The 16,873-nt window shown below is 42.8% G+C and overlaps 1 protein-coding gene across 3 annotated transcripts in view; it reads right to left on the bottom strand.

The window, feature by feature from the left end:
* LOC117264062 (glucocorticoid receptor-like) overlaps positions 1 to 11,471 on the bottom strand; it is an 86,630-nt gene extending 75,159 nt beyond the window's left edge. Inside the window, exons 1-2 of one of the 3 annotated variants that reach the window (XM_033637873.2) lie at positions 10,967 to 11,471; positions 7,889 to 9,141 (exon numbers count right to left, since the gene is read on the bottom strand). In XM_033637873.2, the coding sequence (XP_033493764.1) occupies positions 7,889 to 9,132 (1,244 nt within the window). In that variant the 5' untranslated portion in view covers positions 9,133 to 9,141; positions 10,967 to 11,471. Of the gene's footprint in view, positions 1 to 7,888; positions 9,142 to 10,763 lie in introns of all 3 variants that reach the window. The other 2 variants (XM_033637863.2, XM_078172555.1) reach the window with 2 other exon arrangements.
* Between the last annotated feature and the right edge of the window lie 5,402 nt (positions 11,472 to 16,873).

Here is a 16,873-nt window from a genome sequence, read left to right as displayed (position 1 = left end):
GAGTTGTTGCTTTTCACTTCTTTGGGATTTTTGTGTCAGAGACTTTTTTGCATACATCAGCAAATCACCACATTTCCTCAAAGCCATTTGGTGCTCTGTCACACGGCCTCAGTGATACACATTATGACTGTTCACGAAAGGTAACACTTCCAACACACTGACCACAAAGCCAAAGATAAATTTAGCCGCCACATGGTGCACTGTGCACTAATTAAGTTAATAAAAATCAGAACGGCAGTACTTTTGTGATTGCAGGTAAACACACAAATCAGACACAATAGTAAAAACAACAATAGTCCCATAGTAATTATTTCTTTGTTTCCTTTACCCTGAATGATGCTTTGTCCAGGGAGAGCAAAGGGGGCAGCAGCCTGAGCCATTCTAGCTGCTAGACACCGCACTTCCCGTTTCCTGATAGAGTGGTTGCCAAATATAACAAACCCAATCCTCTGTTTATGAACTACAGTGAGTCAGTTCAGTTGGGGCTATTAATGCCCACTCCTGACTTATCCGAACACAGTTTGCTCACCAGTCTTTATGTGAACGTAGCTGAGATTGCACTGGTTGGAAAGAAATAACCTGCTGCCATCACATACAGACACACATTGCCTTCATGCAACCAATTTCTGGTCCAGTTGTTGAGCAAGGTTAGACTGGTGCGTTGGCCATCAAATTTATGACATAGGGACAGACATGCACTCAGAGGAACTTTAAAGCATAGTGCTCATGGCCATCACGTTATTTATTAGACAAGGATGAGTTCAGAAAGAATCCTGTTGGAGTTATCCAAGGATATGATACTCTATTCTGAGTAATGGAAATCTACACCAAGAAGTGCCCTTCAGCTAGCTTGGCCAAGCATCCGCAGCCATCATATGATGTGCAATGAGGCATTTGTCAGTGCATATGTTTGTCTGTGCAGAGTGCACGATATGTGGGTGTAATGTGTATACAATTTATACAGCAGATGCGTGTGTGGAAACAATACACTATTTAAGTAAATCTAAGCGTAAGTGTCCGGAAGTGGCAACACTGGCTGCATTTCAAGAGCAAATTATACTGAATTTCTGAAGAACGCTAAGCGATATGCTGCTGACAGTAAATAACGCTGGCAGAACAGGAAGAGTTAGAGATGGGTTTCTCTTCTTTTGATCTGACAGAGGGACGAAGTTGTGCAAAACAAGAGGTTTAGTTTACATTACAGCTGTTTTTAATGTGGGTTTTGAAAATCAGCACACATGATTACACGTGACCACTCATTATCAAGTGATCCAGTTGATGAGCTATCATCATGACAAGTGAGCAAATTTCATCTGCTTAAGAACTTCGGATGTGGTTAAAAGCTATAGAAAAAAATATTGTGTGTGTGGACCTTGAGTTAAAAAGAATAAAACTAATCTCTTCAAGGTCAAAAATGAACTCTTAAATTAGAAATATATGACATTCAACTAATGTCCTGCACACCATATGGACCAAATCATGCATATTCAACCTGGTGTGAGTCTGCTGTGTACTGTAGCTGTCCTGGGAATCATGAGGAAAAGATATTTTAAGTTAATGGACAATTGCTTTGTAATACTACAAACCGAAGCCTCAGAATTTAACTAATACGATGCAACACTTCCTGAAAGTGTTGCAAAAATTGTAGGGCCATCAGCATCATATTGAAAGCATCTCTTTTTCTTTGCTGTCCTTTGTGCTGCTTTCCAAAATTTGCAGTGATTAAAAAGACCAGCTTTGTCCTGACCTTTGTCCCGTCCAAAAAGAGGTCTAATCCATCATGTGGCCAGTTAAACAGACCTTGGATATGTTCACGACACCTAACACCCGCGTAAACATACCAGCAGCCACCAAAACTGCCTTAAAAAATAAACAGCTTGGCTGCTAAGAGGCCTAGACCTCCTTTGGCTCTCTGCACTACAGTGACCTCAAATGAAGCCTACATCAAAGCCTCTGTACAGTAGGGGGAAAGCGACCAAGGCAGACAGACACAAGAGGAGTGATGAGACAGAGTGAGTGAAAGAGCATCTTGTTGGGAAACGTGTCTTGGCTGATGATCAGAGCTGACATGTCCGCTGTGAGGCTGTTCAGGCTGTTCAGGCCGCATGTATAAAGCCTCTTTAAGAAAGACTACTGCTATGAAATCGGTTTGATCATTCGGTTGCACAATGACGACCGAGTTACAGACGCTGCCTTTGAAAATCTGACTTTGCACAAGCCTTTGGGGACCATCAAATGATTCCAACTCAGTTTGGAACAATTCAGCAGGCTTCAGAGTCAGATTTCCTCACTGCAGGATATACAATAATAGCATTATAGTGCTGCTCCACGCAGAGTAATATGAGGCATAACAGCACATTTCCACACGCTCAACAACATGTAGCATGGATGTTTGTGTCCAGGGTCCGGAATTAACACCCGCCAGGCGCCAAATGCGGATGGATTTTCCGCTCGACTAGTAAATCTTGGAAGGCTATCCACCACACTGATGGGTAAATATTTGAACCAAAATAGTCATGTAATAAAAAAACTATGCTGAGAGTCTCTACAGCAAAACAAGTTATATTCGGACACTGTTTGTGTCCCACATGAACGTCTCAGGCCTGTCCAGCTGATCCTGAGAGCAAAATGTAACCTGAGTGTGAGTGACAGGCAAAAAAAGGGAGAAAGTGGTAATTAAACAGGAAGATGGCATGAAAGGCAAAGAGCAATGTATGTAGCCTTGCATACAGCAAAGGTTATCAGTAAGCCTATTAAGCAACAGAAACTCAAACAAACAATGAGGATTGAGGTTGGCATAATCTTAGAGATTACAAATCCAAGAAACTGAGTCAACAGAGTCTGACCTAGTTTGGCTTCAGTTTGTTTTACTTGCCTGTTGTTAAGGGACTATTGAGGACACTTATAATGGGACTTGAAATTCCCTGTATGCATCTTAGATAATGTATATGCATGGCATGGTAAAAGAATTTTATGAGACTTGATGTAAAATAATGGACATTAAAAGGACTGACTTTGTGTCACAATACAGTAAATACATGCAGAATCACATAGAAGGGCACTGGGAGACCTCTGCTAAGGCCAAAAGTCCGATCTCACAATGCTAAGGAAAGTGAAAAACAATTTGTGTATCTGCCCTGTGATTGGGGCAGATACACATATCCTCTCCAAAATGTAACGGATTCTTCCTTGGCCCATGTTGCACCCTTCCATAGAGTTTAATAAAAACCAGGCCAGAAGTTTTTCTGTAATCCTGCTGAGAAACAAACAAACCCAACCAAAAAACTAACCTCTTTGGTAGAGTTAATGATCAAACTGATTTAGCGCAATAGTCTGTGTTCCACTGTTATTCATGACATCGGCATTTGTGCGAGTTTGGTGAAATGATGGTGATACGATCATGGTTATGCAATAGTTTTAAATTATCCGCCAGACCTCACATGTCGTCAATAAATCCATCTAATTCAGCTAACTCATTTTGGGATAGGGTGTTGACATCAGTAAATTACCCACAAAACTCTATTATACAGTAGCAATGCTCGGTAAAACAACAATCAACTGTGAGCTACAGTTACAACAGGCATCAACATGATGAAAAAATTCAGCCGTTATGAAGTAAGCTGGGCAGACAACCACTGAGACCATGATTTGAATTTATCTTAGGGGCATTTATAATAGCAACTCATCACCTAACGCATCATCATAATCACCATCATTAAGTTGCCCATTCTCATTTATGGTAAACGCCCGACTATTGCTGAGATGCCTCACCAGAAATCATGTTTACATTTGAGCTGCACCTATTAGCCCCTTGGACAGGCCTTATACTTTGTTCAGAGGCTTCTGTATTGAAGGTAAGGCCAGATGTGACTTACACTGTGACCGCGCTCTATGAGCTGTCATGTTGTTCCAATTATGGTAAACCTTTCATTCTGCAATAAAATGACACACAAATATCCTCAAAATATGTTGTTTACCAAGTCTAAATTTAGAGCACATTTTACGGTATAGGACATTGCACGCAGAGCACGGCTGCAGAGCACGTTAAGGTCTCTTTGTTGTGTTAATGCTAACGTTAAAGTAGCTCATGTGCTGGGGTGCTTACATCAGCACTGGGTTAGGCTTGGAAATAAAAGTTGTCCTTCGCGCCAGAAGGACATCAAACAGCAGACAGGTCTTAATAACAGTGTCAAAACTGCCACGTTAATTAGATATACGCTGAAAAGTTATTGAAGCATGAGGTCCACTGAACCGCCACAGCTTTATGAAGCATCAGCAAACCCCAGTCTAGCAAAACACAATACTGTTTTATGATGCATTAGCAAAAATATGCATTTGGCACTCAACACAAACTCAAAAACTTCTGACAAAAGCACAATATTCGTGTCTAAAAAAAGAGATGAGTGAGGTGAGTGCCTCATTTGACATCAGGACTCTGCAGCACACTTCTAACATAAGAGTGTGTGTGTGTGTTTGCATGACGTCTGCGTGTGCACGGCTTTTGCGTGCCTATGTGAAATATGGAGAGCTCTGAGGGGCCCATCAGGGGTGAGTAGGTGAGAAGAAGAAAGCAGCTGAGTGACAGTTTAAGCAGAGAGAGGCAGCAGCAGAATACAAGAGCAGATCTGTACACGTGGCCTTACAGCATCCCTGTGTACACACACACACACACACGCACACAGACACACACACAGACACAGTCTGTCTTGCTCTGGCGCACGCAGACACATGCAGCTCAGCAACAGGGAAGAGTTTACATCAACTTTTAAAGCCTTTTTTAGTATGCGTCAGCATGACTCACACATATTGAGATGAAAAGATTAACAGGCGTAATATATCAGAGAGCAATCTGCTGCGTGCAAACAAATGTGATGCAGCAGACAAAAGAATAAAATGAAGGACGAGTTAAAAAAAAAAATCTAGTCAATGGAAAGAGCATTATGCAGTATATCAAAAACAATAAATCTTAAACAATGTTTCAAAGGCCTCATTTCACCCATGAAGCAACAACATTTGTCCATTTGATTATCAGTTACATAACGAGAGCCTTGAGCCAAGCAACGTGAATGAGCCAAATTGTGTTCCAACTGCGCTGAAAATTTCCACAGAACAGCTAGGTGGGCTCCATGATATACAGTTCAGTACATGGAGTTGGTTGCTATACTAACTCATATGGTAACCAGGCAGCCAGTCATTTTCCTGGTTTTATTCCTACTTTTGAGACATATTCAGCATCGTATGTATGCATGAAATAATGCAACAGCACTGCGGCAGGATATTACTCTGTCAGCTTATACAGTACATTTAATATAGCAGCGTATTATAATGTTATAGATTGCGTTACATTGTAATACCCACTTTGACACAACAGTACTGTGTCTACAGGAAGCCTTACAGTCTGCATGTGAAACATAGACACACATTTAGTTTCAGGCAGAGCTGGAATAAGTAATCAATTATTCAACTGAAAGAAAATTAATCTGTAATCATTTGTCCTGTTTCAGGTAAAATAAAAAAAAAAACATACTTTTTGTATCATAATATTCATTCAATTTATTTTGAAATCACTCTTCTGTGTTGTGCAAAATTGCATCAAAAATAATTTTCGGGAATCTAAAAATTTGATCATTTGAGATATCAGAATATTTAATCATTGCCAAACGACACTTGTTTGTTGGTCCATCAGTAAGCCAGTTTGTTTTCATCATTTGTTTTTTATGCTAACTTGTTTATGGGGGTTTATGCACGGCACTGTTTAGATCTTGCAGTGTCTGTGCCCTGCACCACAGAAACTCAGTGTGAAAACACATGCCATGCTGGTGCAACGTGCATAAACATACCAGGAAGTAGCTCGGGTACTGTAGCACTGTGGCACAGATTCTTGGCATTACAAGACAGGGTTTTAAAAAACAACATTGTTTGTTGTTGGAATGAATTAACAAGTGACAAAACACCTGTTGCCACATCAGCCTGAGCAGAAGCACGCACACACACACACACACACACACACACACACACACAGATAAAGGACTTCATGAAGTGGCTGGCAGTTATTTTTAAGGATGCCATCTTTGTGTTTCTACACAACTCTGTCATCAGTGTTTATGGGAGCAATCAAGTCCACCGCTGTTTATTATATGTATAGAGACGACTTAAAAACAAACAGCTTGCACTTATGAACCGTGACAAATAGAGTTCTCCACAGTTTAAACAGGTTAACAACACAACAGCCCAGGAGCATATCAGTGGAGATTAACACAAGCTGACACCCATGTTCATCTTTGACTTGTTTACAAAGCAGCCGGAGCCAAACACCTCAATGGCTCTTTGAGGACAGTACTGCCTCACATTATTACCCCTCGTTAATCGGACTCATCTTGTGATCTGCCCATTCAAGCCTAGTCACAAAGACGCTCATAAAACAGCAAGTAAATCTCTCTCTTTCAAAGTTCCACTCGCGGCCAGTTCATTTATCAGATGGGAGCCGACAAGAGGCGTGAGACACTTCTCACCGTGCTGCACCTTACATGACTTTCTCACAGAATTTATTTCCCTCACATAAACCATGACCACATTGCATCCTCAGAAATGCACATTATCACATTTTCTCGATGAATCATTTCCTGTTGGAATGTCACATTTACGTAACTCTGTGATATCTTTATGAGAAGCGTTGTGTTGCGGCACAGTTTTGGAAAAGTACCAGGGGGCAGATCGTGGTGAAATTAGGCTGAGTTACTTTGTGTGAGAACAATTTCGCAATTGTGCCAAAATAAATGTTGATTTTCAAAATCTGACTCAGAGCAAGCACGAAAAAAGAAACTGCTCTGGGTTATATAAATCACCAAAGTTGTAATACTCCCATCTCTTCAGGGTGACTATCCCCAAATCTAACTTTCTTATTCAACAGGATTTCTTTTTCACCCCTACCTCATCGTATCCTGGCAACAAATTCACCACCTTTCCTTACATCTACTTCCTCTGACAATGCTCACGTAAAAAAAAGAGAATGTAATCCTACATTTCATTCGTCATGGCGTTCCTAAAATGTGATGTGATGTGGATAAATTGGAGGAATGTGTGTCCTGCTGCGTCTGCCTATTGAAGGTGATAAGTGCCAGATGCCCTCCACCCCAGGGGTGCCAGGAATTGTCTCACACACACACACACACACACAGACAAACATGCAACACCTGAGCAATCTGTTTTATGGCTTGTTTCTTTTCTGCAAGAATCACACCGGAAGACTCAAGCCTAAATGCTGTGAAATGCACCGACTGCATTCATTTCCCAAATGCACACTCAAAAGTGTCCTGCGGGGAACTGGAGTGCCCTGGTACATCACTGAGCTTGATTTGATTTCAGGCGCATCAATAGAGATCAAATATTTTTGTGGTTGCAAGAGCCAAAGTGCAGAAAGACTTTTTTCTTCCGGAGAGAAAGTAACCTGCCTTTTTCCTCGGCTGTCAGGTCTTGCTTTTGACTGCCATGTTTTTCAATTAAATGCCTGTTCGTAGAATTTTTTCCTGCTAAAATTTACTCTCATGATTTAAGGTTCAACACGTCACATCAGAAGCCAAATTTAATGTGTTCAACCTTTAGGGTCATACTGTTAACAGCTTCTGTTCTGAGTATCTGACTGTTTTTTTACAACAAAACAACAGGTCACTAAGGGTACTCCGAGAAACTCAGCTAAGACTGCTGCACAGCATGAATAATCAACACCTCTTTGGATCTTGCACTGAATTTTAACATGTTTTAACATTTTAAAAGACCGGCCTCAGAGAACACTCATACAAATTCATGCACACCATGAAAGAAAGCATACACCAAATCAGCCACAGAGACAAAAGTAAACAGCAAGATAAAATCATCCAGTGAGACCTACCTGGAGAAGCTGACAGAAAAAGTCGCCAAGGCTGCGGCGGAGGGGATTCCATCATCAGCCCTCTGTAACCCCGATGACTCTCCAAACCTGTTCCCCCTGGCCCAGCTCTCCCCACCCAGAGACATGTTTGAGAACATGCCAAAAGGCTTCTGGTCTTGTAGGCCCACTGTGGAGGATGGGTTGGCTCTGTAGTGGTAGCTAGGTCCTGCACCGACGCCCATAGGCGAGGACATGGCGCCTCCTCCATGGAGAGAGCTCATGCTGCTCTGGAGGCACTGCGACTGGCAGAAACCATCGCCGTCCTGCTTCTCCTGTTTGACTACACCAGGAGTGCGGATGTGGATGAAAGAGTTGTCGGGATCCTTCTCCTCCTTGATCATGACGCTGGAGAGCAGTGACGCAGGCTGCTGCTGATGGTGAAGCTGATGTTGCTGGTGTTGTAGAAGGTGGTGCTGCTGGTGCTGATGGTGTATGGGGTGGTGCTGCTGGTCTGTGCCATTCACATTGGTACAATTTACTCCATTACCCACGAGAGGCTTTGTTTCCTTTAGCAAGCCGCTGATAGGACCACCGCCGCCGCCAGTGCCGCTGTGTAGGATGTTATCCAGATGTGCCACTTCTGAATCCAACTCAAAATCACTGATTTCTGGCAGAGAATTAGGAAGGTCCAAGTCCTGCCAAATCTCGGTATCCTCGAGTAGACGACCGCTGTTGCCACCCAAATCACATGGACCAGCGACTGTGTGTCCACTGTAAGTTTCCAAGTCTTTATCCAGAGAAAAACTTCCCTCCTGCTTGATGTGCTGCGGAAAAAGATCGGGCAGAGGGAGGTTACCCAGGACGGAGGAGACTGAGGTGCTGATGACAGAGGTGGATGTCCGGTCGAGATCAGAAATACTCTGTTTTAACAGCGGCAAGTTGTCCTCCATGTTGAATACACCAATATCCTGGTGCTGTTTCTGCATTCTGATGATTTTACCCTCCTCCATGTCTGAGCCCTCACACAGGACATGATGCTGAGGGGACTCAAAGAGGCCTCCAAGGTCCCCCTGGTCTTTGGTTCCACCCCGTCCATTTGGGGCCACTGTGGGCAGGGGCAGAGACCCTGGGACGCTCAGGTGTGCTGCAGACTGGAGCAGTGAACCCGCTGCGTCACCCATTTCTCTACCTACTCCAGGTCCCATCTCCCCAAATGTCAGGCTGTCGTCTCGATTACCGTTGCGCTTCAGTCCACCCTGATCCATTTCTTTGTCCTGACAGGACGGTGAGCGTGAGTCAAAGAGCGCACAACACACACAGGGTGAGAGAAAGAGGAGACAAAGTTAGGCCATAAAAACAGAACTGGTGCTGGAAGTAAGACGATATATATCAGTAAAAACATACAAATCTTCTTTCATGGTGAGATCTGCGTTAAAAACATGTTATGACACAGTTGTAAAGCACTGATGGTGCAAGGCTCATGTCTCCTATCATGCACAGCCGTCACCATTCTCCAAATTTATCTTTATCTTATTTTTCAAGAAATGACTGTAGCCATAGCAAACAGGCCATATCTGCCTCTGCCACACTGGAGCAATATGGCAGAGGCACAAATGGCACAAACAATGCTGAGCAAAACCAGTACGGGGGGCGGGGTAAGAAGGAGACCACAGCCATTACATAATATAGATAACCGACTATAATATTCATGTTATTTCTTTGAACTGCGCCCTCCACTCAACTCAAGCGTCAAGAGTTGGGAAAACATGCCCAGGCATAACTTGTGTTACACGCAGTGCAAATGACAGTCCCACATACAGCCGAGCATGTGTGCAACAACACACATCTGTCGAAAGAGATTAACCCACTGTGGGCCTCCGGGCATTTTGCAGCAGTCACCAATAACTGTCAATCCCCATTTGCAAGAGAGCGCGAGTTAACAATGCAGTCCAAACTCCATTTATAACATTTAAAATTTAAATAAAAGTAATAATAAAAATGAAATGGCTGCAAGTAAAAATCATGTGACAACAGCCTCTGTCAAAGCCAAGCTCTGCGCGCACGGGGGGGGGGGGGGGGGGGTTGCAGCGCACTTATTTAACTGTTGATCATTAACAAAGTTAGCTGCCTATCTGGAGGGGTAGAAAATAACTAAGGGGGGGGTGTCACTTGCGGCAATTAGTCTGTTTCAAAGTCAGTGCCTCGGACTGAATATCACTAAAACAGGGCCTCCGCCGCTCAGAGCATTCAACTTCATCTGCTATATTTAAGTCACATAAAAATGCTTGAAATTACGCATGGCTGAGCGGTTAAAGACGACTGACTACCTTCCTGTGGATATCTGATCAATGTGATTGGCTCTATTTTATATGTTTGTTGCCTCAAGCAGCGGTCGTGACATTCTTACTAGCATGCATAAAGCGCACAAAGTATATATACGTATTTTGCACATACAGCTCCTGTAAGGGGTTATGTGGGACTCTCTGTTTTGTTTTGTCTTGAGATGAAATGAGTAAAAATGAGGAGGATTAGCCTATGAAGATTTCTGCTTTGGTTATAGGTTTCACCACTTTCCCCCGCCCACAGGTCAGTATAGACGGCTCTGCACTGTAATCGATACAGCATCAGATATGGGACACAAGCTTCTCTCATTGAATTGCAAGTTTAATGCATTTTAAATAAGGTAATGACACTCCTCAGGATATCAAAGTTTAAAAAAAGTTTGACTTGCTATGCTGTACTTTTCCTACCGAGCAGCGCGACACATCATTACAGCATTAGTGCAACCTGTTGGCTGCGATGGGAAATTGCAGCGCTCACACGCCTACAGCCGGACACGCACATAAAGCTGCCTTTTCCGTGGAACTTTGTGCAACATTTTCTCTTTCTTACTCACAATAGTAAACAGTTCCCGTGAGCGCTGGTGGTGATATTGTGAGTGGGTCGCACGGTGCGGGGGCTGTCAGTGTCAGTGCGCCTTCCACGCAGCGCCGGCGACGCTCAACGTCGGCCTACCTCGGGGAAACAACCAGCCTCTGTCGATATTTCCCCAGCGAAATAATGACAAGACAAGCGGGTGCATTGTGAAGCGGACCGTACCTGTGGTGAAAGAAGGATGCGCTCCGCCAGTTAGGTCATCTCCCGTGCGTCCAAGTTGGAGGAAAAAAATGTGTGCAATAACGCAATGTCCACACAGTCAGGCTCAGAAACAGACCCCCTTCTTTGCAGTAACGCTGCGTGGTGAAATGTCAGCTGGATTTGTTGCCGCCTCTCTCCCCGCACGGCAGGAAAACATCGTCCGCAATAGCAACTAATTCTATAAGTAAAGTCAACAACGTCGCTGACCCGAGCCGGAGCTGGAGAGATCCACCGTGTGCGCCGTTTCGCCGATCTGTCGATAACTTTTAACGCACGTCGCCGGTGGCAGGAGGAAAAAAAAAAAAAAAAAAGTGATCGATCCGTCACTCGTTTGCGACTTTAGGAAAATTCCGCAATGAATCCACAGATCTGCGGAGCGCTGTTCTGCTCTTGCGCCATTAAACCCGTGAGTACATTAAAGTTATATAATACAGCCTTGGCGCACTCAACTGCAAACTCAGGCAGGGCAGGGCGGACAGTTAGTGAAGCGGTGTCAAGCTACATGGAGCGAGTGAAGCACTTCCGGTTTGTTTTTCAAAAATAAAAGCAGCGCTGATGCAACTGTCACGAGCCTACATGATGAAAAATAGAACTTCCTGCAGCTAAAAATATAAGCAAGGACCACTTTTGCCAAAACAGAGAACGAAACTTATTCTTTAACTCACTGTGTGGTTCAAAACGAGATATTTTTTAAGGCAGATACCTTGACTTCCGGTCAGCTCGTGCACACGTGTGAAAACTTGACACAGCTGTTAGTTTGACACTTGTCGGTGAACGCCCCTTTCTCTACTGAAACTCTCTGCTGGGGAATCTGTCTCCGTAGGCCACCGCTAACCTCACGGCATAATGGGATTGAGAAAGCAGCTATAAGTTGTAATTTAAATGTTCTGCTACAGCCTCTCTGTAACCACCAAACCGAGCAGGGTTAGTAGCCCTACAAATCCCCTTATAGCTCTGAGTTGACAAAGTTCATGTTCCTTTGTTAGGGTCAAATGAGGTTGTGAGCGAAGAGGAGGGGTCTGGCTTTCCCCAACGCAAAGCATGTAATCACGATTAGGCTGCTAGGAGCCAGGGTTTCATAGGCCTGCTCCATTGTTATACCCTCAACAATGAAATGAAGCTCTTAAAAAAGGAAAAAGAAAAGTCCACCTCAGAGATGAACTTCTAAAATGTATCACAATAAAGTTTTTGGCAATATGAGGTCTTGGTGTATGGAAAGGTAAATGGTTAATGTAAAACAGCCATTTGAAAACTGTTTGTTTTGACACCTTGTACTAAAATTTCAGTGTCACTCACCTGGAGTTCTTTCCAGGCCAAAAGACATAGCCTAAGCCGAGAAACTTGCTGACATTGAGAGACGAGAAGCAAACAGGGAGATGTTAAAGAAACGAGGAAACACAGCTAGTACACTTAAACTATATATCCTGTCAAGGCAAAACAACCTCCGAACAAAACCGCCTTCAGGACTTGGAGATCAAGGGCATTAATCATCCTCGGAGTAGATCCTTCTCCGCTCTTAACAAAGCAGAGGTATAAATGGGGAGCTCATATAGGGCACGGTGTTGTTCACTGCAGCAGAGAGTGGGGGGTCAAAGGGCAGGCTGACAGCCAGCAGCGCTCCTGGAACTTGAAGCCTGTTTTCTAATCTCTTACATGTATCATTTGTGGATTGATTTCTTGAATGATAATACATTTAAGAGGACATAAAACACAGACAAGCAGCACACCCATAGGCGTAGATGTCTAAATAGAGCATGTGCACTTCCACCCAGTAAAAACATGAACGTAGCAGATGACTCTTTCACCATAAACTGATGCATAGAAATCCACTAGAGGGCAGGGAATTAAGTCTTTGGTGCTCAAAATTCCCCGGAAGATGACCCCAAACCCCGTGTCATATTTTGATTGAATCTATTGCTGTCACCCACCTGTGCTCACGTATCAATCAAGATTGAGTGACACCTCCTACCAAGCTTATAAAAATGTTTTGCTTGTCCCCTGTTCACACTTTTGCACCCTGACGAAGACCTCAGGGTCGAAAAAAACCGGTTGGTTCAAATGCATCATTTCCTGCTCCAGGCGTGAGTGCCTGAAGTTCATTTTTTCTTCCCAAGTTCTAACCCTTTCTTCAAGAGCACCTGCGTTTTTTCTTGAGTTACTGATAAAGACAGTCCTCGGGCACTCTACTACCTTGCTTTAAAGTAATTTTCTGTTGATCAACCAATGTAATCGACTAATTATTTCAGGGGTATACGATACAAAGACAAATGACACTTCTTGAAATGAGGCCATGAGAAGTCCAACATTGTTCAGTTATGATCTTTTAGGATAGTTCAAAATATCCCAGTACTTTTAATACATTTAAAGGGCCTGCTTGAGTCCAACACAAACTGACGAGTGACCCTTCAGTGACTGTAACACCACTTTACAATTCTGTCTGTCACCTTCACCAGACAAGGTCTTCTTCAGCTGGAAATTCATTTTCCTGACGGCACCTCAGCGGACCAGAACAGGGACTAATTTGGGTTATGTGTTCAGCAGAGTCCACCTAGGGTAAAGAAGAAGAAGAGGGGTGAGGAGAGAAAGTGGACAGTCCAGGCTGTGCAGACAGGCGCAGACGCCCATGCTGTTCCATCTGCAAGAAAAGAAACAAGGATAGGCAGATGCAAAACCAACAGGCCAGAAGAAGGAAAATGGGCGGAGGGGGGGAAAGGGGAGGGGGGCAGGTGTGGCCCTCCATGCAAGTCATTCGATTAGAAGGAGCAGAGTGTGTCCTGTGCATGTGGATGTCTCATTAAGAGCTAGCGTGGCTGGAGAGAGGCAGGAGCTCCCCAGGGCCTGAGAAAACCACACTGTTCTCAAAACATCACAGGGAACACTGTGAGTTTTTAATACTGGGTAACAATGGGCGATCCTATTTACCGATAAATAATAATAAAAACCCCGGACGTGTGGTGCTTCATGTGCATGTATGTGCAACTGGGAATTCGTGGAGAAAAGTATGTTACTGTGGTTGTGTAACACACCTCGTTCTGTATGCACAGTAGGTTACACTCGTTTTAATGAATGTGCTGCTGCAGAGACAACTTCATGTGAATATTCCTTGAATAATGTACACTCACATGATGTGCTGGTGACTAATAGAGGCTGAGGGTTGCGTTTAAAATGTTCTTGACCTTTGACAAAAAAACCCACAACCCTGATTTTAACTTTTGCCTCAAAACTCACTGGTCCCAAGCAGAGGTACATGTTGTACACACACACACACACACACACACACACACACACACACACACACACAGTTGGCTGCCCAGTTGCTTTTATAAGTACCTGATTAAACAACAGATAAAAGGCATGGTTGAAAGGTCATTCAAATTACAGAGTTTCTCAGTCAACCCAGCGGTATCTGATTATGCAGCGGATGTTGTTTTATCTGCTGAGGTTTTCAAATATCTGTCTCTGAGATTTCTGCCACAACCCAAATGCAATGAAAGTGAAAGGAATTTTGTTTCTGGTGCTCACAATATTTAAAAAAAATGTCCCTTGAAAAACTAAACAGCAAAGTGTCCCAGATAAAATGTCCAATTTACTCTAAATAATTTTCAAGTGTCAATGGCAAGAATATTTATTGTGAGCTTTTTCATGCAGTGTTCATTTCATTGACAAAAACTTTGACGAACATTTTTCGCCAGCAACCCTTTTTCATGACAAAAATGAGACAACGACAAGCTAAAAATAGATCTCGATAACAAAAACTGAGACGAAATCTATATTTCATTTTTATTAACGAGCCGTCGACATAACGAAAATGTTAGTGGTGGACTATCTGACATTGAAAGCCAAGAACAGCAGTGCTTGTAATTACCTTCAAATGCCACATGAGTGACAGGCTGGTAAACTCCAGTAAATAGTCTGTGCCAGGATGTTTAGCTAGCCAGCAAAAACATTCACATTCTGGAGCAGCATTAGCCGGTGGTGCCAGTTGTGAGTTGAAATTTGTTAGTAAATAATCGTCCGTGTGTGTCTGACTGTGGATGGTGGACATGTTAAATTGATTTGTTGATTTTGTTAGTTGCAGCGGTGGCTGTTAGCTGTTAGCTCTGCTTTTTAGCCGCTGAATGGCAGCAGAGCAAGCAGCCACCGGCCGCAGGACTTCAAATCTGTTGATCTCCGCAGGACTCTACTCAGTCCAGACTGGAGAAGGTTTATGGTTTGATGCTGTTTGACAGGCAGGTAGGAGGCTTGGTTACCTGTGAGTGTAGCTGTGCTATAAATAGTCTGACCTCTGCAGAGTTTTCTCTGACAGAGAAGAAAGTTTAGTTTAAATCACCAACTGTCAGAGGAGATGAGTTTAAACCTCCAAACTGACATGTTGCAGATTAAGAAAGATTTCAGGCATTAATTAAGTTATTTTTCTGCTTCTTAACAGTGAGATCAATAAGTCAGAGTTTACAATGAACCTAGGTACAAATCCTAGTTGTCTCAGATTAGTAATTTGTGGTGTGAAGTTTTCTAGCGCATAAATAGAGATGTTGAGCTTTTCAAATGATGATCAGTAAGCATGTGCTTGTAAGTCACTCCTTAATCCTGTGAAGAAATTATTTGCAGTCGAAGAAAAAAGTGTCTAAAGGAATTTTTTATACAACCTGTCACCCTGATTCCAATTTGTGATACCTGAATTAGCCTTGGATTAGTTTGAAGGTTAAAAAACATATAGAAAATACAATGACTAAAGGCTGACTAAAACATTTTGTATTTTTCATCAACTAAAACTAGTCTAAAACTATGAAGGATAAAAATGACTAAAATGTGTGACTAAAACTAATAAGAATTTAAATTAGCTGTCGAAATTGACACTGATTTCATGTTAAGTAAAAGCTTTACATCATGGAAGCTGTGAATATCTCAATTTCTTTGCAAATACAACCAGAAGTGTCTGCACGGCCTCAGACCTCTCAAAGGTTAGGGGGAGAAAAAGCTGTTTTGTAAATTGGTGGGGGCTGACCTTTTACAAGTGAACACGTTTTGGGTAAAACTTGAAATTTTTTATTAAACTGTTGACAGGAAATGAGTGTAGAGACACATAGGCAAAGGTCCTTGAACTGGCGATACTGCAGCCACCAGCATCCTGTCCTTAATCCAAAGGGGCGCATTTCCAGACTTTGAGTATGTAGTTTAATGCCAATGAAGGTAATCTGAGTTAAAGAGTGAGGATGACTCCATTCTATTAGTGTGCTATAAACAGATTTATTTTACTCTTCCCTCTGCCAAAATCTAACCTCGCAGGCAGCCCACTTGCCAAACTCTATCCAATGAACGAGCTACTGGTGAGTCCACGGGCCTTTTGTTCAAGTCCTGGTTTGTAATTGGGCTGCAGCAACATGCAGGGTGAGTATTGAGGCTCAAGCTATTCCCCAATTTTCTCACAGAAATTGCAGCTCTAGGAAGTAATTACTGTAGTATTAGAAACAGCATTATTGTTGCTGCTGTTATTCTGTATATAATTGTGAGGAAAGTCTGCTGGGCACCCGTTTAATGAACAGTAATGACGTCTTCAGTGTTGGCATTCATAATGTTCTGTGACTCAGCTTGGTTTCTCTCTCAACACCCCTTTTTTCCTTTCTTTTCGTAGCTGATTTGGTTCTTCTTTATCATGGCATACAGCAGATGATTTTCTCACATTCATTTGCATGTTTGTCCGAAACTAACGTTAAATGAACAGTCTCCCGAAACAATTCATCTTAAATTTTGGGACACTTTTCATCATAAATGTCTTATAGTTAACTGTGGTAAACAAAGGTTAAAGCAGCGTTATAAATGAAGCTTCATATCTGCAGAGGTGGGAAGTCACAAGTAAGTCTCATGTCT

Source organism: Epinephelus lanceolatus, chromosome 11, assembly GCF_041903045.1.
Source record: "Epinephelus lanceolatus isolate andai-2023 chromosome 11, ASM4190304v1, whole genome shotgun sequence".
Lineage (NCBI taxonomy): Eukaryota > Metazoa > Chordata > Actinopteri > Perciformes > Serranidae > Epinephelus > Epinephelus lanceolatus.
This window is presented reverse-complemented; position numbering and strand designations above follow the sequence as displayed.